Source organism: Manis javanica, chromosome 1 (genome assembly GCF_040802235.1).
Source record: "Manis javanica isolate MJ-LG chromosome 1, MJ_LKY, whole genome shotgun sequence".
In the NCBI taxonomy this organism is placed as follows: Eukaryota; Metazoa; Chordata; class Mammalia; order Pholidota; family Manidae; genus Manis; species Manis javanica.
Window position 1 is genome coordinate 223,892,032 of NC_133156.1, and position 23,773 is coordinate 223,915,804.

Sequence of the window (23,773 nt, forward strand, 5' to 3'; positions counted from 1 at the left end):
GATTATTTTTTCAAAGTCCCATTTCCAATTTTTTTAGGAGTGCTACATACAATATCACACAGCTAAATATGAATTTTACTCATATAAAACAGACTTGCACGTGTATTTTGTAAAAAGTTCCCAGCTGATTGTAGCACCCATTTCCTGGTGAGACAATATACACATGGCCTTTTTTTTTTTTGCATTTGACTGACTTCTTGTCTATTACCTTCCTTGGTCCTTACTCCAATTTTCAATTTGTGGTGTTCTTAGTCAGTCAAGAGTTCACATGGAAAACCCATCCATTGTCACTTATTTAACTAATGCCATGTTGATAACCATATTCATATTAGAGCTTCAGCTATGTTTACATCTGCGCTCATAAGCTTTTTCCTTATAAAACTACCTTGTATGCCTCAAAAATGGTAACTGTATTCTTCAATGTTCCCCACACTCTAAGCTTGAAACTTTCTAAAAATCAGAGCTGTTCAACAGCCTGCTGCATCTGGTGTATTTCCAACTGGCAGCAGTTAGTTACATCTCTTATTTCCAAGCAGCAAGCTGATTTGAATTTGACATTTTAGCAAGAATCCCAGCTTAAAACCAAGAATTTGGGGACATTTTAAAGGGGTGATTCCAGATGTTAGCAATTTTTTTCTTATTAAGAAATATGTATCGAATTTAATAGCCACTATGATACATAATTTGGTAATTGAAAATAGTATCTGAAGAAGGCAGTTTATAACCATTACCTGTGTTCCTGAAAGCAATGGGAAAAGCAATCAAACACCTTAATATCACCCTCTGTTTTACCTTCTCCATCCTCCTGAATTGATTTTGGCTGTGACACAGTGAAGCACTGCATTACTTCATATCGCTGGCAAGCTTCATGGTTCTCAGTGCCGGGCTCATCTGGAGGGTGAATCAGCATCCTGCAGTTAAAGGTATGGCTATTTCGTCGTGTTGCCTCTTGAGGCCAAGGAACTCCATTAACTGCAGGAAAGAATTTGATTATATGCCTGTGAATAATATGACAAAGTACAAACTCTGAAGATATAAAGACCTGCCTTTAGCCATATGCTTAATTAGATACTCAGATTAAAAGATAGACCTCTTCAGATATAACTTCATTCTGAGGCAATAGGATACTTATTAGCAAATCTAAATGTATACCATTTAGAAAACCATAAAATTTTGAAGAAATTGTATATTTCCCCCCTCAAAGATAAGGCCTTACAAATTCCCTAATTCATTAACAATCTTTATAAACACAGATAAAAATTAACAGCATACTAGCTCTTTTGCTCAGAATTTTATAGCAATTAATTAATGTGCTTCTCCATTTGTTTCCAGTTATATTCTGGCAGTGAAAAAGTGATTGAAAACCTCAGGTCCATTGTTAAGCAGGCAGATATGGATTCCTAAGGATGGGCTTGCATAATCTGCACCTTTTTGGGGAGAGGATTCGAAGTTTCTCAAAGGAATCTGTGACTCAAAAAAATATTTAAAATAGAGACTAATCTTGGTTTCTTATAACAAAATTTTCTTGTATTTTATTTTATTTGCATAGTTTATAAGGTACAATGCCTTGACTACAGTGGGTAATGTATATGTAAGCTGTTACATGAAAATTACTTTTAAAACAGGAATGGTTACCTGATTCAGTATAAGAAAACTTAATTTAGCTACAGAAAAGATGTCTGCACACTTCAAGTGATAATGACTGTGTTGCAGGTCACCATTTCCAAGCTATGATGTTATATTCAAACCATGACACTCAGATGGTTTCTAAGGCTATTCTCTCACCATTCCTAACAGTTTTCTTACCTTATCTTTTCAATTGATCCTTCTTCCTTTTTTTACTATCTTATCACTCTATAACTGTTAGAGGAAATCATGGAAACAAACCTATACTGGAGTAAAGAGTCTTGGTTCTATTTGCTAGTCGTGAGGTAGGGGCTAATTACTGAATCTTTGCTTCATGTTTCAAATAAAGGAATCCACTATGTTATCTCTAAAGTCATTTACACTCTAAAATTCTTTAACAAAACACATAACACCCCTTGATAATTCAAATATCAAACTAGTGATTTTAACAGAAACAATCATTTTAGGCCTTTAGTATCTATAAACACACACTACTCTTTTCAAAGAAGTAAGGCCTCCATCCAATCAAGTGAAAAATGTAGAAAATAAAGAGCTCTGGGTAACATTTTACCTGCATGTTTGGTTTTGTTATATAGGATTTCTAGCCATGGCCTTTCCCCTTCTTTTGGAGAACATATAGGTTAACAAGTAGGCACATGGTTTAGTGAATGGAAGAGAGAGTGGAAATCAGACCCCATCTGTTCTCTCAGCTAGGCATTCTTTGTCAGTGAATAATCCATCCAAGCATACTTGGCACTCCCAAGCTGAAACCACTTACATACAAAAATGTTAATTTTAATAAGCATGTAATTTGACTATATAGTCTTCTCCTCCTTCTTTTCTTCCTTCCTTCTTCCTTCCCTTCCTCTCTTTCATCTTTCTTTTTTTTGAGCAGGGTGGCAGAAAGCATATACATTTGTTTTCTTTCTTGGACATAATCAAAATGGAAAAAATAAAAGGGAATTTTAAGCAGGAGTTTTTGTGGCAAGGCAACTATCTGCTCTGCCCCCACTCCTTTCACACCTAGAGGAGGAGGATAAACACAATGCTCTCTTTCAGCTATTTGATGGCATTTCTTCATAATTACATCTCAGGCTGAAACTAAACTTTTAAATATTTTTAATACATTATAACATATATTAGAACACTAGGTTATATAAATATAATACCTATGCATGACACCAGAAAAAGTTACAGAGAGTTCATATCTTTTTAAAAAATATTTCTTTGTACCTAGTGATTTTGGGAGCAGATTCTTCACAAATTCTGCATGATCCCCCACATGCAGTATGCTGTAGACACTGGTATTCATTAATTCCTCCTGATTGTAACCCAAATAGCTGGTCACATTCTCTGACACAAATACAATTCTCCCTTCACAGTTCACAACAAAGAAAAATCCATCCAAAGCCTGCAAAGCCAAAAAAGAAAGAATCAAGAGGTTGGGAGGTTAAAAGATATACAGACATACACATTTCTGTATTGAAAAAAAGATCAGAAATATATATCAAGTTAAAAAAAGAGAGGAAACTGAATAGACAATATGATATCATCTGTTCTCTATGGAGGTAACAGGACTTTAAGCAGACTGCATAGCACAGTATAAACATCTCTAAACTGTAGGTAAAGACCTGGTTTATTTATTTATTTATTTTTTGAGAGGGCATCTCTCATATTTATTGATCAAATGGTTGTTAACAACAATAAAATTCTGTATAGGGGACTCAATAATGCTCAATGCACAATCATTAATCTACCCCCAGTCTAATTCTCGTCAGTCTCCAATCTGCTGAAGCATAACGAACAAGTTCTTACATGATGAACAAATTCTTACATAGTGAATAAATTCTCACATGGTGAACAGTACAAGGGCAGTCATCACAGAAACTTTCGATTTTGATCACACATTATGAACTATAAACAATCAGGTCAAATATGAATATTCATTTGATTTTTATACTTGATTTACATGTGAATCCCACATTTCTCCCTTTATTATTATTATTATTTTTTTTTAATAAAATGCTGAAGTGGTAGGCAGATGTAAGATAAAGGTAGAAAACATAGTTTAGTGTTGTAAGAGAGCAAATGTAGATGATCAGGTGTGTGCCTGTAGATTATGTGTTAATTCAAGATAGACAAGGGCAGCAAGACATCCACGGATGCAGAAGATTTCTCTCAAAGCAGGGGGGGTGAGGTTCTGAGCCTCACCTCTGTTGATCCCCAAATTCTCACCTGATGGCCCCCCTGCGACTGTGCCTGTCTTAGGTTGTTCCTCCCTTGAGGAATCTTACCTGTCTCTGGCTAACCAGTCATCTTCTGGGGCCAAACAGGGAAATGTAAAGTTGGTAAGTGAGAGAGAAGCCGTATTGTTTGAAAAGCTTAGCTTTTTACTTCTTTGCAGATTTATGCCCTGTGGCTTCTATGTCCAGCATTTGTAAAGACCTGGTTTTTACCCTCAAGAAACTAGTAGAGAGAGACAGAGACACAAACGTCAAGTGCAGTGTCAGAGACCTACAAAGAATATTCAAGGAGCACGAAGAAAGATACCTAATTTGGGGTCAGGGTAGGCATCTCACACAAATCCCTACCTGATCATACAAGGCATAGTGGAGGAGGAGAAGAGGAATGAGGGAAGAACATTCCAGGCAGAGGGGAGAGCATGGTACATAAGGAACAAAAAAGCATTTGAAGTTACTGGAGTACATAGTACAAGGCAGGCTTGTGACAGGGATTATGTCTGGAGAGCTGAACAAGAGCAATCACAGAGGGACTCCTGTGCACTGAGATAGAACCAGGGGTCTCCAAAAGGATATATGTGCCCCAAGGGGAGCATAACATCCACAGGGGTACAGAGAAAAAGTTAGAATCTCTATAGCGTTAATTTAAAACATAAGGAAAAAAATTAAGCTTAATAAACATATCAACACCCTCATGTCTCACTCAGTCCAGTCACTAATAATAAACCATGTAATCCCAAAATCCAGAAGGCAGAGATTGACAGTGGCACCTAGGTATTTATCACATTTCCATTTCTCACAACATATTATAGTTTACCTGCTATAGAACATATATAAGCAATAAAAACAGGACCTTTAAAAAGCAGAACATTTACAGAATTTTATAACAAGATATAAAATGACCACAAATATCCCTTGTATCACAGAAGGGTTTGCTGGTTATCTGTGGCAAAATGCTTAAAAGAGCTGTCTAACAATGTTGATAGGTTATTCATTTTTCTTTTTTAAAAAGGCAAAGCCAAACTTACTGATCTTTTCTTATGATGATAAGTGGCAAGGATGATATGTTATCTAGCATATATTTTCCAAATAACAAACACACTGAAAAGTAAAGGGTAAAGATTTTAACAATGAGTAAGAAGTAAACTGCCTTTCAAAAGACACATGCTATAGAGAAACCATGTGAAAATGAGTATTTTGAAATGCTACCACAGTTTGATTTTGTTGCTGAAAATGATATGAATCGCTTGTAAAAATCACCTTCTCCATTTAAACATTTAGAAACAGAACTTTTTACCTGCTCAAAAGTCTTCCAATCAGAGTTTCAGTGGGCTATAAACACATTTTTTTAAATGTGAAAATGCAACATCATTTGATTAGTTTAGAAGAATCACTGAGGTAAAGGAAGATGGAATTTTAGTTAAAACCTTTGCATAATTGGTGGATAGGATTTGAGTATTATGACTTGGTAAACTCATCCAATCATACATTTTACCATTTCCATCTAGTTCATTTTTGTGAAGTCCTTTTTCAGCTAATATGATGATATAAGCCAAATATTAAAATAAACATAACTATATCTTCATATCACCATAAAGTATTCAACCAAGATTTTAAAAAATAATGAAGCACCACCACATTGCTCTCATTAAAAATATTGCTAATATTTTCTTTAACAAGAAAATAAATAAAACATTTTTTTCCATCTGACTGTTATGACTATTTCTTAATTCATAATGCAAAGGGGGGAGGGGATGTGATTTATCATTTAAAAACCTTAACACTAGATGATAAACCCTTTGCTTAACTATTTTAGGTTTAGATGAGCACAGGAAAGCACCCTCATATCTAACCAACTTTTTAAAAAAGTCAGATTAGTTATAAATTTCATAGGTTATCAATACATATTTATTTGTCTTGCAGTTTATATGAAAATAGGGAAAACTGAAATACAGATGTAGCAATTTTAAAAAAATAAGATTTGAAATATTCTTTGAAATATTCTTAGCTTTATTAATTCAATCAGTGTAGACACAATTTAAATCTTTTTTTTTTTTTTTTTTTGTCTCTCAGAAGATATAACGGATATAATGAAGTATCATCATTCAGAACAAGAAAGAGGCAACAAAACTTGGCCGTTTCACGGTGAACCACTGCCGAGCTACTTCAGCATGTCGTCTCTTTTTCTTCACTGTTTCCGGGTCATTCATCCTTCTGGACTCCTCACTCTGCCTCTGGACACTATCGAACCTCAGAGCTACAGCCAGTCTCTCCCTCGCTTTCTTCACTTTTCATGCCGGACTGGGTATCTCTGGACGTTACCCACTGTCCATGTGAGATGCACCCATTCTGAGACCCAGCTGCATGATCTTAGGACCGGCTGTTAGTGGGCTTGGGGCTGGTGTGCAGACGGCCAGCACCAGCAATGCCCAGAGAGTTACCCGGACTACCCAGCGCAATTCGCCTTAGAAGTGCTCCTTCGCTGCAGGAGGCTGGGAGTCCCTGCAGTCTCCTGTCTTCACAGACTTACTGAAGCTTCTCCAAGTTCTCCTCCCACTGATTGCACCTGACCTCAGTGCCAGGCCAAGGCCTCTGGAATATGCAGCTGGTTAGCCTTATGTGGAGTGTAGAACTTTCACCAGGTCTCTGGTTGGTCTCAATTACATGGATTCATCATCTCTTCTATGAAGTCTGTGACATCGTATTTCTTTTGAATTTCCCCAGGAAAGGCTGGCTTAGAAAACCAGTCAGCAAAGCTTCTCCCGTGGTCGCAGAGTTGTCCTGCTGACCCTCCCCACTTCTGAGATGCAGACAGTCTTTCTTCTGCTGGAAATGCCTATTTTTGTTTTTTTAATTTTAAATGAAATATATGTTTACAAAGATATTTAAAATATGAAAATGAAGTAGATAGTAAAAGATCTGCCAAAATCTCACCCCCAATGGGTAACATTTCAGTTAATATTCTTTGAGTCTTTTGCTATGAATATACAAAGATCTCTAATTTCTAAAACGTATGTATGATTTATTGAATCTACTAATAGTTGTTTTTATTCTACAAGCTTCCCTCAGATGTTGTGCATATAATTAACTTCCAAGTGTGCTCCTGGGAAGCAATCTTCCGGTTTCTCCTAAGTCCTGACAGCTGGTCTTGCATTGAGCTGCACTCAGGAAATGATAACAAATAATTGTCCATTCAGTACAACATAATCTGTCTAAAAGGTTCTTCTGTCTACCCAAGATATCATTCTTTGAAGAGGACCACCCTGGGTCTCATAGCAGGGTTCACTCTGGCCACAGTTCCACACAGGGCTCTGGCTTTAAACGACTACACATGCTTCATTATCACCTAAGTGTCAGTCCTGGACAAAGTTCTGGGAATCAAACACGTAATTCTCAGCAATTTTAGTCTCTGAAGGGAAAAGACAACATAATTACAATATAGTATAACTAAAGGAATTCATAAAGGTTAAGAACAAAGTGAAGCACCCCAAATAGGTGAAGGGATGGTTGTCATCAGTACAGTTTCCTGGGAGGAGGCCACACTACACCTGAGGCTTAAGAACACAGAGCAGTAATTCAGGTGTACATGAGGTGGTAAGGACATTCAAAACAGAGGAAACAGCTTAGAAGTTAAAGAAAAAAATTACTTTGTATGCACTTCATCATATTTGTCTTACATTTAACAGTAAAAAGTTTTTTTGAAAAAGGTTCAAGGAAAAGCAAAATATCCTAAAGGCAATGGGGATTACCCTGAAGGCAATGTTTTTAAGTTTTAAGCAGGAGAGTCACATGATTTGCTTTTACAAACATCCTTCTGGCAGTGGGTGTGGCATGCAGATGGGAAGGAAGGAAGGAGACTAGGTGCAATCCAACTGCCGTACGCCAGTTCAAATGAGAGCTCAAATTAAGGCAATGGCAATGCAAGAGACAGAAGAGAATCTGACAGAGGCAGAACCAACAGCACTGGTGATCTCTAGGCTGTGGCAATGAGTGCTTGGGGTGATCCTTCACTAATGACTTCGGGGTTCTGGCAGATAAGTGCCTTTCCCAGAGGAAAAGGATTCAAGAAGGGGAAAAATTCTATTATTTTACTTTCTGATTTTTTTTTAACAGAAGGTAAAGGGATGGGTTACAAATTTAGTTTTAGAAATGTATTTGAAATGACTGAGGAGTGTTCAGATGGAGATGGTTAAAAGGCAACAGGATATAATGAAAAGGAAGAACTCTGAAGAGACATCTGGGCTAAAGACAGACATTTACACTTGGGTACATATAGCATCATTTGTTTTCTTGTTTGTTTTTATAACTATAATCATCGTTTCCCTTCCACAGAATACCTGATTTCCTTTGGGGAGTTACTTCTTCCCCATTAAATAAGGTCTCATGGGATTCTTAACCAGGCCATTGGGAGACTTCCTCCCTAAATGTAAATCTTGAGTAGGATAACAAAAAGACTGAACATGGCTGGAATGCAGTCATTCCAACAGCAGGGCACTGCCCCAATAGGTCTTTTGGTAAGAGACCATTTGTGCAATTTCTCCTTTCTAGCTTCCTTAATGTGCCTTGGCTTCATCTTATTTCCAATATGGTTCAGTGATATCCAAACAACATTCCACTATATTCACATTTGCTTTATGTAGTCAGAACTGGTGTCTGCGCTTGAAATGATAGTACACTAATTGATGCTTTACTCACACACATACAGATGACTACATCATACAGACATAGACTAAACTGGCCAGGAACTGTGCACAGAATTTAAGAAAGGAAAAGAGCCAAGGCCAGGACTCTGAAGGATGCTAACTAACACTTAAGTAGCAGGTAAAGAAAGAGAGATCTGAGAAACAAGCTGAGCAGTAGCCAGAGAGGAGAGGAGGCAGACCATCAGAGAGGCCACAGGCAAAGTCTTAAGGAAGATGGAATGGCGGGTGGTGTCGAGAAGCACAGCAGCGCCAGGAATGGTACAGAGTGAGCGGAGGCCTGAAAAGTATGTGAAGGTACAGAGGGACCTCTGCGACTACAACAGAATTTTCCTAGGGGAGCAGTGGGAACTAAGGACTGTTAGAGTCAAGTATTACAGAGCTTTGAATAGAAGGAAGAGAAATGTAGACAGGAAAAGTAATAAAGAATAAGGAGCTTAAAAAATGCCTATATTGGTAAGTACTTACTACATGACATAAAACAAATACTTGTTGAATAAATGAATTCTAATACCATTCTCTCTTTAAATATGAGGAAATTACCTCATTCTTAACTCATGCTACCTTTATATTATCTAAGTGGAGTAGAGGGATAAATTGAAAACTGTACAATGAGAATTCCTCATATTATTAGGGGGTAATTGGTCACCTTTTATACATGCAGATATTCCATCTAGACAAGTCCCACTAGACCAATGTTGTGGTCTAGAACTTCCTATAATGATGGAAATGTTCTTTATCTGTTGTGCAATACAGTAGTCACTAACCACATGTGGGTACTGAGCACTTTAAATGTGACTGGTGAGAGACTGAGCACGTAAATTTTTAATTTAATTTTTATTTATTTTATTTATTTAAACACATGTGGCTAGGAGTATCTTATTGAACAGTGCAGCACTAGACTGCAGCCTGGATGATTCAATGGACAATCTCATGGTAGCTTTTCTACCACTTCCTTTAGTTGCCCTGGACTAGACTCTACAATGTTTGAGGCAATGAGGACAGGGTGGCAGGATACAAAAGAAGAGACAAAAGAAGATACAAAAAATTGTCAATAAAGGCAGCTTTAAAGTCTGTAAAAATAATTCTATTTTACAGTCTCTGTTTCATATATATCTTATAAATAAGACTATTATTAGCTCTTTGAGGTCCAGAACCTAAATACATTTTATGCTGAGTTTTTAGAATTTCTAATTTGGTGTGTTTTTTCATATTTGAAAATGACTGCCTAGTAACATTTAATGTTGTGTTACAGTTTTCCTTTGATTCACAGTAGTTTTCAGGTTAATACCCTCATTAACTAAAAAAAAATCTTAGTTTTCTTCTTATAGTAGTTTTGAATGGATGTTTTCCTGTCATTTTCTGTTCATTTCAAAGTGTTGTGGACTTTTCTCATGCAGCAATAACAAATGTTTATATAAAATAAAGTAGTAGCAGTATTCTCTGTCTCCAGCTGAGCTGTATTCAGTCTGTGGATAATCTACTTGCTCTCCCTGTTGATTTCTGTGGTTTCTGAAGAATGCATGGTAAAGCTGATTTAAGTTATTATTATTTTCCTACACAAATGCCAGAATCTCAAGAACCAGTGTATCTTATACTTCTTCAGGATCGCAAATGACATTCTGCAGAAAATAAATTTAATACACATTCAATGAATTGAAAAGAGATATAAACTGAGGCCAGTTTTAAACTTAGGGCACCAAGAAGGCAGACAACCCACACAAAAAATCTGAAAGATATGGAAAGATTAGTCTACTAATTTCATGCAGAGGAGAAGATAAGCACGAAGTGCTAGGACAGATCAGGTATCCAGAAGGGGTCCAAGTGTGACCAGGTAGTGGTAATGGAGACAAGTGTGACAGGGGAATGAGACACGGTAGAAGTAGGAAATAAGCCTAAAGCACTTTTCTTTATTTTCTTTTAATTGCTTATATTTTAAAATTTCAAAATAAGGAAAGCTGAAAGAATTTTGTAGCAAATGTTTGTATATCCACCATCTAGATTCTACAGTTAATATTCTTGCTCTATGTTAGAGAACTTTTTCCAAAATGCAGTCATGTGTCATATAATTTAATGAGTTGTGAGAATATAGTAAAATCCGAGTCTATCACTGTAGTTAGCTTATCCCTTTCCCACGTTCATGTGTGAGCACTCCCTCAGAGAGTAGTAGTTTCTATCCAGTTTCAATGGCTGAGGTCTTCATATTTTACAATTCAACAAAACATGTGCTTGTTCCCTTACTAAAAAATCATTAAAGCCAGTAATCTAATAAGAATGATTGTACAATATGGAGTGGAAATGAAGTTAGATTTTGAGAGGGAACTGTTAATAGGAAAGTAAAAAATATTTAGCAGCCTATTAAAAGTATTTCAATGGAGTATGTGGAGAGGTTAGAGCAAGTACAGAGCTTAAAGGTGAAGCAAAGAGAATGCATGATATTTCTGGGGCCAAAAAAGAAAGCTGAATTTTGAGAATGTTCTCATAATAGCATTGTTTATGGTTTATATAAAAAAGAGGAATTAGTGACAGCAGTGGAAAAGTTGGAGTAGGAAAGAAAGGTGGAAACCTCCTCCAACATACACACCAAGGAAGCAACCACAGCAAATACAGGAAGACTGCAGAACAGACCACCTACACCTGGTGAAGAAGAACAGCCCACAATAAAGGTAAAGGGTAAAGTGGCAGAGCCAGTGATCAATTGGGACACAAGCCCTTCCCTCATGGAAGCCCACAAGAGGGAAGGAAAAGGAGAGAGAGGAACGGAGTGCAACAGAGCAGGAAAGGGATAAGCATTCAGAAATTATGCACACCTGGCCCTGGAGATATGCTCTAGGAAGATGAGTCCACATTGCATGAGGTTTTGGTAATTAATGGTGCTGGACACCAGGGATTGTTGGAGCATTCTGGAAGGCTGAGACTTCTGTAGCTTGTGGAGGACAAGGCATGCTCCCTTGGTCCTAATGAGACCCAGCACAGAGGCAGCAGTCTGAAAGACTTAACCAATAGCAGGAAGGGGGCCAGAGGGGCAAGTGTTAGATGGAGCTCTCTCCACGGGAGAAAGGGCAGGTGGAAGACCTTCTCTAGCCTTCCCTCAGCCCAACTGGTCAGGCGCTTGAGGGAACCAGCCCCAAATGCTCCAGCCCCCTTGCAGGCATCTCAGCCCTAAGGAGCTTTGCTGCAAACCTGCCTGCCTGCCTGGCCCACTCAGCCCAGCATTGGTTAGACTTTTCTGTTTGGCAGGTGGAGGGAGGTTTCAAGGTTTTCTGGGCCCTCTCTCAACCCAACTGGTAAGGCACCTGAAGGAGCCAGATCCAAACACTCCATCTCCCGTGCTAGCAGCTAAGCCTGTGGCTATGCTGCCCTGTGCAATCACTCCACCCACACTGCTACCCCAGCAGCAGCAGCCATTGCTGCATGGCAGGCAGAGGGTGGCCCCACCCACCCACCGTAATCCCAGCAAAGCACTGCTGGGCACATAGAGGGCCCGGAGAGGTGAGGTGCCAGTCTCTGCTGATGGAGATCAGCCACTATCCCCTCAAGCAGGCAGAAAGGTGCCTCTGCCCACAGCCCACCAAGAGCAATTGCAGCTCCACTGCAAAGGAGAACCAGGCACAGGTCACCAAAGTATTGGGCTTCTGGGTATCACAGAATGCCTTCTTCATAAAGCAATGACTTTCTAGACCAGGAGGCACAGCAGATCTACCTAATATAAAGGAAGAAAAAGAGAAACCCAGAAAAAATGAGGAGGCAGAGAAATGTGTATGGAACAAAAGAACAAGGTAAGACACCAGAAAGAAAGCTAAATGAAATGGAGATTACCAATCTTCTTGATAAAAATTTCAAAGTAACAGTTATAAAGATGCTCACTGACCTAGGGAAAAGAATGAACATCTCAGGGAGAACTTCCAGAAAGAGACAGAAGAATTGAAAAAGAGCCACTGAGAGCTGAAAAATACAGTGGAGGGAATGACTAGCAGATTGTTGGAAGGAGAGGAAAGAAATCAATGAAATGAAAATTAGAGAACAGGAAAACAACCAAACCAAACTGAGGAACAGAGAGAAAAAAGAATATGTAAAAACAGGAGGATGCTAAGAGAGTTGTTTGACAACTCCAAACAAAACAATATGCACAGAACAGGGGTCCCAGGAGGAGAAGAGAGACAAAGGAGTAGAAAGTTTCTTTGAAGAAATAATTGCTGAAAACTTCCCAATCTGGGGAAGGAAACAGACACCCAGGTCCTGCAAGTGCAGAGAGCCCCTAACAAAAGGAACTCCAGGAAGACAACAACAAGACATACAGTAATTAAAATGGCAAAGATTAAAGATAAAGAGAGACTCTTAAAAGCAATGAGAGGCAGACAGATACTTATAGGGGTAACTCCATAAGGCTACTAGCAGATTTTGCAGCAGAAATGTTACAGGTCAGAAAGGAGTGGTATTAAATATTTAATGTACTGAAACAGAACCTCCAACCAAGATTTCTCTACCCAAACAAGATTATCTTTCAGAATTGAAGAAGAAATTAAATATTTCCCAGATAAATGAAAGTTAAAAGAATTCAAAACCACTCAACAGGCCTTACAGGATATGTTAAAGGGAGTTCTGTAAAAGGCAATGTTACAAAGCCTAAATATTTTTCATCAGTGAAAATAAACCCACAGTAAAGGTAGTAGACCAATTGCTTACTAAGCAAGTATGAAGTTAAACAAACAAAAGTAGTAAAATTAACTATATAAAAAATCAGTCAAGGGATACACAAAAGATGTAGATTATGAAATCTTATATATGAAGTGTGGAGGAAGGAATAATTAAAAAGTAGTACATTTACACTGCGTTCAAAATAGAGCAACCATCAACTTACTATAGACTGTTAGATATTTAGGAAACTACCTATGAACCTAATGGTAACCACAAACCTAAAGCCTGTAATAGATACTCAAAAAAGTGAAAAAAAAAAGAAATCCAATCACAGCACTAAAGAAAACTATCAAATAACAAGAAAAGTGTGTACGAGAGGAAGAAAGGAACAGAAACTACAAAAACAACCAGAAAACAATAAAATGTAAATAAGCACATACCTATCAATAACTAACTTAAATGTAAATGACTGAATGCACCAATTAAAAGAAATAGCATGGCAGAATGCATAAAGAAACAAGACCCATCTACATGCTGCCTATAAGAGACTCATTTCAGACATAAAGATATATACAAAATTAAATTGGTAAACAATTCCATTTACAATTGCATCAAAAGGAAATAACTACCTAAGAATAAACCTAACCAAGGAGGTGAAAGACCTGTCCTCTGGAAAATATAAGATACTGATGAGAGAATTAAAGAAGACACAAATAAACGCATACTGGCACAAGTACAGACCCACAGATCAATGGAACAGAATAGAGAGCCCAGATATAAACCCTGTATGGGTCAATTAATATACAATAAAGGAGCCATGAATGTACCATGGGGAAATGATAGCCTCTTCAACAACTGGTGTTGGCAAAACTGGACAGCCACATGAAAGAGAATGAAACTGTATTACTGTCTAACTCCATACACAAAAGTAAATTCGGAATAGATCAAAGATCTGAATGTAAGACATGGAACTATAAAACTCTTAGAAGAAAACATAGGCAAAAATCTCTTGAACATAAGTTTTAGCAATTTTTTTCCTGGAGACATCTCCTCAGGCAAGGGAAACAAAATAAAAAATGAATAAGTGGGACTACATCAATGTAAAAGGGTTCTGTACAGCAAAGGACATCATCAACAGAACAAAAAAGCAATCTACCCTATGGGAGAATATATTCGTAATCAATTTATCTGATGAGGGGTTAATATCCAAAATATATAAAGAACTCATATGTCTCAACACCAAAAAAACAAACAGCCCAATTAAAAAATGGGTTCAGGACCTGAACAGACAGTACCCCAAAGAAGAAATACAGATGTTCAACAGGCACATGGAAAGATGTTCCACATTGCTAATCATCAGGGAAATGCAAATCAATACTACAAGGAGCTATCACCTTGTACCAGTCAGAATGGCCACCTTCCAAAAGACAAGAAATAATAAGCACTGGCAAGGATGTGGAGAAAAGGGAACCCTCCTACACTGTTGGTGGGAATATTAATTGGGGAAGCCATGGTGGAAAACAGTATAGAGTTCCTCAAAAAAACAACTGCATTGATAGGAATTTACCCAAAGAAACAAAATCCCCAATTTGAAAAGATACATGCACCCGATGTTTATTGTTGCATTACTTACAATAGCCAAGAAATGGAAGCAACCAAAGTGTCCATCAACAGATGAATGGATAAGGATGTATAGTTCAACCATTGTGGAAAGCAGTATGGAGGTTCCTCAAAATGCTCAAAATAGAAATACCATTTGACCCAGGAATTCCACTTCTAGGAATTTACCCTAAGAATGCAGGAGCCCTGTTTCAAAAAGACATATGCAACCCTATGTTTATCGCAGCACTATTTACAATAGCCAAGAAATGGAAGCAACCTAAGTGTCCATCAGTAGATGAATGGATAAAGAAGAGTGGTACATATACACAATGGAATATTATTCAGCTATAAGAAGAAAACGAATCCTACCATTTGCAACAACATGGATGGAGCTAGAGGGTATTATGCTCAGTGAAATAAGTCAGGCAGAGAAAGACAAGTATCAAATGATTTCACTCATCTGTGGAGTATAAGAACAAAGAAAAAACTGAAGGAACAAAACAGCAGCAGACTTACTAACAGTTACCAAAGGGAAAGGGACTGGGGAGGATTGGTGGGAAAGGACAGATAAGGGGAAAAAGGGGCATTACGATTAGCACACAAAATGTAGGGGGGATGCACAGGGAAGGCAGTATAGCACAGAGAAGACAAGTAGTGATTCTATAGCATCTTATGCTGATGGACAGTGACTGTAATGGGGTATGTGGGAGGGACTTGATAATGGGGGAATCTAGTAACCACAATGTTTCTCATGTAACTGTATATTAATGTACCAAAAAAAAAGATGTGCTTTACATAAACACAATGGAATATTATTCAGCCATAAAAATGAAAGAAAATCCTGCCATTTGCAACAAGATGGATGGACCTAGAAGGTATTATGTTACGTGAAAATAAGCCAGGTGGAGAAAGACAAATACCATATGATTTCACTTAAATGTGGAACCTAAAAATAAAACAAAACGAACAAAACAGCAGTAGACTCATAGACACTGTCTGTTGGTTACCATGAGGGAGAGATTAGGTGGGTGGAATGGGTGAGGGTGATAAAGAGGCACAAAATCTCAATCATAATATAAATTGGTCACAGGGATGAAAGTATGGCATGTAGAATATAGTCAATGATTCTGTAACATCTTTCTATGCTGACAGACAGTAAATGCACTAATTGGGATGAGGATTTAATGTGTGTAACTGTTGAATCACTGTCTTGTATACTTGAAACTAATATTGTATATCAATTATAATTCAATTAAAAAAAGAGAAAGTTGGATAACAGGAAAACATGTATAAAAGAGATAGAAAATAAAAAGACCTATACAAGTTTGAACTGTTAGAAAGACTTCACCAGAAAGGAGAGCCTTGGGCTGGCACAATAAAAACAAAACATAAATACATATACTCAAAGGTATAAATATATATGTATGTGAAAACATGTATATAATGAATGTGTATATACATAATATATACACAATATACACATATATATAAAATTATGGCTCAAGATAGAAAAATGTACACTGTGGGGAATGAGTGTGTATATACACATACATATGTTTCCTCTCATACATGAAGGTAAACATTCATGAATAAGAGGGAGCATTTAAGGTGATGAGCCTGCTTGTTAATAAATCATCTGTTGAGAATAGAGGGAGTAAAGATTAGACAGGGAAAGCAGAGGTGAACATGACACAGTAATTACAAAGTAATTCAAGATTAAAATTCTTCACTTTAAAAAGTTTGATAGAGGCTTGTTGAAACAGTTCTCTCACAATGTTTACAGAAACAAAAAAAAAATTTTAGTCAGAAAACTTTAGAACATCTACCACAATACGATGAGGCATCCCCTACTCAAAAGTGAAATTCTATAGTAAACATATATAGATAGCACTAATGGGCTAAATAATTCTGTTTTATATTTTCCAACTAGTCCTAATTATCCCAGAAATTAACAGCACAGCCACACAGGAAGCTTTAGTTACCATTTGACTATTTTGAAGGTCTTTATGAAAATTTCTCATATTCTTTATTCACATTTACTTCTGAAATAGTAACAACTGGCAAAATAGTCTCCAAAATAAAGTCACTATTAAAAAGGTTCTTTAAGACTTTACTTTTGTTTCATAATTTATTAATTAGAGCTAAGACATAAAAGGAGATAAAGAAAACACCAAATTGTCTAGAACAAAGATTCTGATCACTTGCAGAGTCAATGAGAATAGCTACCTCTAGGAGAAGAGGTCCCAAGGACTCCTTTTCTATTACTCCTTGACTACTTGATGAGATGTCTGATTTCTGTACTTCATCATCAGTTGTTGATTTCTCTGTAATAAACAAACAAAAAGTCATACATTGGAAAAGGGCTCATTTCCCTAATGGTAAGCTATGGAGATGAAGTTTCACCTGATTTCAGGTTCATAGTGATTTAGGCCTTTCACATTTAAACTTAATTATACTCATTTTATGGATGATAAAACTGAGGGTCACAAAGGTTAAATAATGTGTTTCAAATCAGGTAACTAATAAAATGGCAGCAGGAAGATTTGAATTCTGACCTACCAAGACCAGTATTCCAACAATGAGAAAAGTGGTACAAAATAGGAAAGTCTTTCAAAAAAGTCTACATGAAAGTTTTTAAGAAATGGATAAATTGTAAAAGAATGACTATTTCTTCCATTTTTCTATTTCTTTTACTGATTTGATCAACTGTCACTGAAGAGTGAAGACATGATTTTTCCCTTTATGAGCCTGCATGAACTAGCTAGCCTTCCATATTCATGTCATGATGATATCTGATAAAACTGTAACTACTAAATGATCCGGAATTCTTTTGTGCAGTGATTTTGGAAAATTCAGCCATCATCTTAAAGCAGCAGCATCCTCAAATGAAAGTTTCCAATCTGTCAGACTAGCTAGTTCACCCCGAACTAAATATGGTATTATTGAATATAGAGACTCATTTTTACACTTTAAAATACAAATTATCTCAAATATTCTAAAAAACATAGAAAATGACATAGCATGCAATCACACAGCCACCATTCATTTTCTACACACGTTAACATTATTTACTTCAGGTCTTTCCTCCTTAAATATATGCTGCAAACAGAGCTAAAGCTCTGCCACCCTCCTCCTCTGTCCCTTTTCAGAAGTGACCACTATTCTGAGGCCAGCATAATAATTTATAAGCATGTTTTTACATTGTAACTACATAACTATGGTTTCATGAGCAATATATTATTGTTTAGTTTTAAAGTTTACATAAATATACTGAGTTTTTCAACTTACTCTTTCTACTCAATATAGCTGAGATTTAAGCACATTGATACCTATATATTTGATTCACTCATTTGAAACTTCTGTAAAGAATCATACAAATAATGCACAGTTGATTTCCTAGTCCCCTACTGATAAGACTTTTTTGACTACTACATACTGTGCTGTAATAAACTATTTCCAATATTTCATCTTTTGATCATGTGTGACCATTTCTTTAGGGTAAGTGCTAGAAGAGAAATAACTGGATATAGGATCTGTGTATTTTAAACAATACTAAGTTTGACAAATTGCTCTTCAAAGGGGCTATACCACTAGTTATGTTTTCTGTGTACTCACTGAGGCATGGTATGATGACAATTTTTCATTTTTGAAAATTTAATGGGCAGAAATGTTTTCTCATATGGTTATAGTAACACTTTTATTGAGCCACAATTTACACAGCATACCATTCATGCATTTAAAGCAAAGAGTTCAATGGTTTTTAGTATATTCACACAGTTGTAGAACTACTATCAACAACAAATTTTAGAACATTTTTATGACCCCAAAAAGAAACCCCATTCCCTTTAGCAGCCACTTCCCACTGGGATAACAATCCCAAACTCTAGGCAACCACTAATAAAATTTCTGTTGCTATGGATTGGTCAATTATAGACATTTTATATAAATAAATAAAATGCTGCAAATGTGGATGAACACAGAATTCTAGGTCTAGCCTTCTTTTCAGTGCTGTTATTTAGAACTCTGGACCCATTCTGAAAGTAATCTAGTGTGTGTCTGTATTTTCCTCTCTCTTGTGTCTGGAAATTATCCACTGGTGTGATTTTTTATCCTATACTTTATTTTATTAAGGTATCATTGATAAACAATCTCATGAAGGTTTCACATGACCAACACTGTGGTTACTACATTCACCCATATTATCGAGTCTCCCCTACACACCCACTGAATTCACTGTCCATAAGCATAGTAAGATGCTATAGAGTCACTACTTGTTTTCTCTGTGCTTTATACTGTCTTCCCCATGATGCCCCTACATTATGTGTGCTAATCCCAATGCCCTTTAACCCTGTTCTCCCTCCCTCCCCATGCACCTTCCCCTACCACTTTTCTTTGGTAAACACTAGTCCCTTCTTGGAGTCTATGAGTCTGTTGCTGTTCTGTTCCTTCAGTTTTGCTTTGTTGTTACACTCCACAAATGACTGAAATCATTTGGTACTTGTCTTTCTCTGCCTGGTTTCTTTCACTGAGCATAATACCCTCTAGCCCCATCCATGGTGTTGCAAAAGGTAGGATTTGTTTTTTCTTATGGCTGAATAATATCCCACTGTGTGTATGTACCACCTGTTCTTAATCCATTCAGATGGACACTTAGGTTGCTTCTGTATCTTGGCTACTGTAAATAGTGATGCAATAAACATAGAGGTGCTTATGTCTTTTTGAATCTAGGATCTGGTTTTCTTCGGGTGATTCCTAGGTCAAATGGTATTTCTATGTTTAGTTTTTTGAGGAACCTCCATATTGCTTTCCACGATGGTTGAACTAATTTACAAACCCACCAGCAGTGAAGTAGGGTTCCCCTTTCTCCGCATCCTTGCCAGCATTTGTTGCTCCTTGTCTTTTTGATGTTGGCCATCCTAACTGGTGTGAGGTGATATCTCACTGGTTTTAATCTGCATTTCCCTGATGATTAGTGATGTGGAGCATCTTTTCATGTGCCTGTTTGCCATCTGAATTTCTTCTTTGGAGAAGTGTCTGTTCATATCCTCCACCCATTTTTTAATTTGGTTATTTGCTTTTTGGGTATTGAGGCACCTGAGTTCTTTATATATTTTGGATGTTAACCCCTTGTTGGATACGTTGTTTATGAATATATTCTTCCATACTGTAGAATGCCTGTTTCTTCTACTGAAGGTGTCCATTGCTGTACAGAATCTTTTTAATTTGATGTCTCATTTGTTCATTTTTGCTTTTGCTTCCCTTGCCTAAGGAGATGTGCTCAGGAAAAAGTTGCTCATGTTTATATTCAAGAGATTTTTGCCTATGTTTACTTACATTCAGGTCTTTGATCCATTTCGAGTTTACTTTTGTATATGGAGTTAGACAATAATCCACCTTCATTTTCTTGCATGTAGCTCTTCAGTTCTGCCAACACCAGTTGTTGAAGAGGCTGTTGTTTCCCCATTGTATATTCATGGCTCCTTTATCATATATTAATGACCATATATGCCTGTGTTTATATCTGTGTTCTCTATTCTGTTCCATTGATCTCTGGACCTGTTCTTGTGCCAGTACCAAATTGTCTTGATTACTGGGCTTTGTAGCAGAGCTTGAAATTGGGGAGCATAATCCCCCAGCTTTATTTTTCCATCTCAGGATTGCTTTGGCTGTTTGGGGTCTTCTGTGGTTCCATACGAATTTTAGAACTATTTGCTCTAGTTCATTGAAGAATGCTGTTGGTATTTTGATAGGGATTGCAGTGTATCTGTAGATTGCTTTAGTCAGGATGGCCATTTTTGGCAATAGTAATTCTTTCGATCCACAAGCACAGGATGTTTCCACTTATTGGTGTCTTCTTTAATTTCTCTCATGAGTGTTTTCAGAGTATAGGTCTTTCACCTCCTTGATTAGGTTTATTCCTAGGGATTTTATTCTTTTTGATGCAATTGTGAATGGAATTGTTTTCCTGATTTCTCTTTCTGCTAGTTCATCATTAGTATACAGGAATGCAACAGATTTCTGTGTATTAATTTTGTATCCTGCAACTTTGCTGAATTCATTTATTAGTTCTAGTAGTTTTGGAGTGGATTCTTTAGGGTTATTTATGTACATTATCATGTCATCTGCAAACAGGGACAGTTAAACTTCTTCCTTACCAATCTGGATGCCTTTTATTTCTTTGTGTTATCTGATAGCTGTGGCTAGACCTCCACATTATGTTGAATAAAAGTGGGGAGAGTGGGCATCGTTGTCTTGTTCCCAATCTTAGAGGAAAAGCTTTCAGCTTTTTGCTGTTAAATATGTTGGCTGTGGGTTTGTCATATATGGCCTTTATTATGTTGAGGTAGCTGCCATGTATACCCATTTTGTTGACGGTTTTTATCATGAATGTATGTTGAATTTTGCTGAATACTTTTTTGGCATCTGTTGTGATGATCATGTGATTTTTGTCCTTTTTTGTTGATAGATTTTTGAATATAGTACCATCCTTGCATCCCTGGAATAAACCTTAAGTGATCATGATGGATGATATTTTTTATGTATTTTTGAATTTCGTTTGCAAATATTTTGAGGATTTTTGCATCTAAGTTCATCAGGGATATTGGTCTGTGATTTTCTATTTTGTGATGTCTTTGTCTGGTTTTGGTATTAGAGTGATGCTGGCCTCATAGAATGAGTTTGGAAGTATTCCCTCCTCTTCTACTTTTTGGAAAACTTTAAGGAGGATGGGTACTACGTCTTCTCTAATGGGAATTACGTCTTCTCTAAATGTTTGATAAAATTTAGTGGTGAAGCCATCTGCTCCAGGGGTTTTGTTCTTAGGTAATTTTTTTTATTACCAATTCAGTTTCATTGCTGTTAATTGGTCTGTTCAGATTTTCTGTTTCTACCTGGGTCAGCCTGGAAGGTTGTAATTTTTCTAGAAAGTTGTCCATTTCTTATAGGTTATGCAGTTTGTTAGCATATGCTTTTTCTTAGTATTCTCTAATAATTCTTTGTATTTCTGTGGTGTCCACAGTGATTTTTTCCTCTCTCATTTCTGATTCTGTTTATGTGTGTAAACTCTCTTTTTGGCTAGGGGTTTATCTATTTTGATTATTTTCTAGAAGAACCAGTTCCTGGTTTCATTGATTTTTCTAGTTTTTTATTCTTCTCAGTTTTATTTATTTCTACTTTAATCTTTATCATGTCCCTCTTTCTACTGACTTTGGGTCTCATTTGTTCTTGTTTTTCTAGTTTCATTAATTGTGAGTTTAGACTGTTCATTTGGGATTGTTCTTCTTTCTTGAGGTAGGCCTGTACTACAATATACTTCCCTCTTAGCACGGCCTTCGCTGCATCCCATAGTTTTGCGGTGTTGAGTCATTGTTTTCATGTCTCCATATATTGCTTGCTGTTTTTGTTTGCTCCTTGATCCACTGGTTACTTAGGAGCATGTTGTTAATCCTCCATGTATTTGTGGGCTTCTTTGTTTTCTTTGCATAATTTATTTCTAGTTTAATACTTTTGTGGTCTGAGAAGCTGGTTGGTACAATTTTACTCCTTCTTAATTTAGTGAGGCTCTTTTTGTGGCCTAGTATGTGATCTATTCTGAAAAATGTTGCATGTACACTTAAGAATGTGTATCCTGCTGCTTTTGAGAGGAGTGTTCTATAGATGTCTGTTAGGTCAATCTGTTGTAATGTGTTGTTCAGTGCCTCTGTCTCCTTAAATATTTTCTGTCTGGTTGATCTGTCCTTTGGAGTAAGTGGAGTGTTGAAGTCTCCTAAAATGAATGCATTGCATTCTGTTTCCCCCTTCAATTCTGTTAGTATTTGTTTCACATATGTAGGTGCTCCTGTGTTGGGTGCAAAGATATTTATAATGGTTATATCCTCTTGTTGGATTATAATGGTTATATCCTCTTGTTGGACTGACTCCTTAATCATTGTGTAATGTCCTTCTTTGTCTCTTGTGACTGTCTTTGTTTTGAAGTCTATTTTGTGTGATACAAATATGGCAACTCCTGCTTTTTTCTCCCTTTTATTTGCATAAAGTATCTTTTTCCATACCTTTACCTTTAGTCTGTGTATGTCTTTGGGTTTGAAGTGAGTCTCCTGTAGGCAGCCTAATAACGGGTCTTGTTTTTTTATCCATTCAATGACTCTATGTCCTTTGTCGGTGCATTCAGTCCATTTACATTTAGGGTGATTATTGATATATACTTATTGGCATTGCACACTTTAGATTTGTGGTTACCAAAGGTTCAAGAGTAGCTACTATCTAACCATCCAACATAACTGTTTAATATGCTATTTCAAATACAATCTAAAGGTTCTTTTTTTTCTTCCTTCTGTCTCTTCCTCCTCCACTCTATTTATTAGGTGTCATATTCTGTACTCTTTGTGTATCCCTTGACTTCCTTTTTGGGTAGTTGATTTAATTTTGCATTTGCTTAGTAATTGGTCTACTTCCTTTAGTGTAGTTTTATTTTCTCTGGTGACACCTACTTAGCCTTAGGAGCACTTCCATCTATAGCAGTCCCTCCAAAATACACTATAGAGACAGTTTGTGGGAGGCAAATTCCCTCAACTTTTGCTTATCTGGAAATTGTTTAATCCCTGCGTCAAATTTAAATGATAATCTTGCTGGGTAGAGTATTTTTGGTTCAGGGCACTTTTGTTTCATTGCATCATGCCACTTCCTCGTGGCCAAGGTTTCTGCTGAGAAGTCTTTTGAGAGCCTGAAGGGTTTTCCTTTGTATGTCATCTTTTTTCTCTTTGGCTGCTTTTAATACTCTGTCCTTGTCCTTGATCTTTGCCATTTTAATTATTATATGTCTTGTCTTCCTTGGGTCCCTTGTGTTGGGAGATCTGTGCATTTCCACGGCCTGAGAGACTATGTCAAAGAGACTTTCTATCCCTTTTTCTCTCTCTTCTTCTTCTGGTACCCCTATAATGTGAATATTGTTCTGTTTGGATTGGTTGC

General features: G+C 36.9%; 1 protein-coding gene across 7 annotated transcripts in view; it reads right to left on the bottom strand.

The window, feature by feature from the left end:
- The window catches only part of NCOA1 (nuclear receptor coactivator 1), a 176,626-nt gene that overhangs the window by 66,978 nt on the left and 85,875 nt on the right, over positions 1-23,773 (bottom strand). For all 7 annotated transcript variants that reach the window (XM_073215773.1, XM_073215777.1, XM_073215778.1 and 4 more), the window contains 3 exons: positions 17,033-17,130; positions 2,860-3,037; positions 793-972 (listed from right to left, as the gene is read on the bottom strand). In XM_073215773.1, coding sequence (XP_073071874.1) covers positions 793-972; positions 2,860-3,037; positions 17,033-17,130 — 456 coding nt within the window. The remainder of the gene's footprint in view (positions 1-792; positions 973-2,859; positions 3,038-17,032; positions 17,131-23,773) is intronic.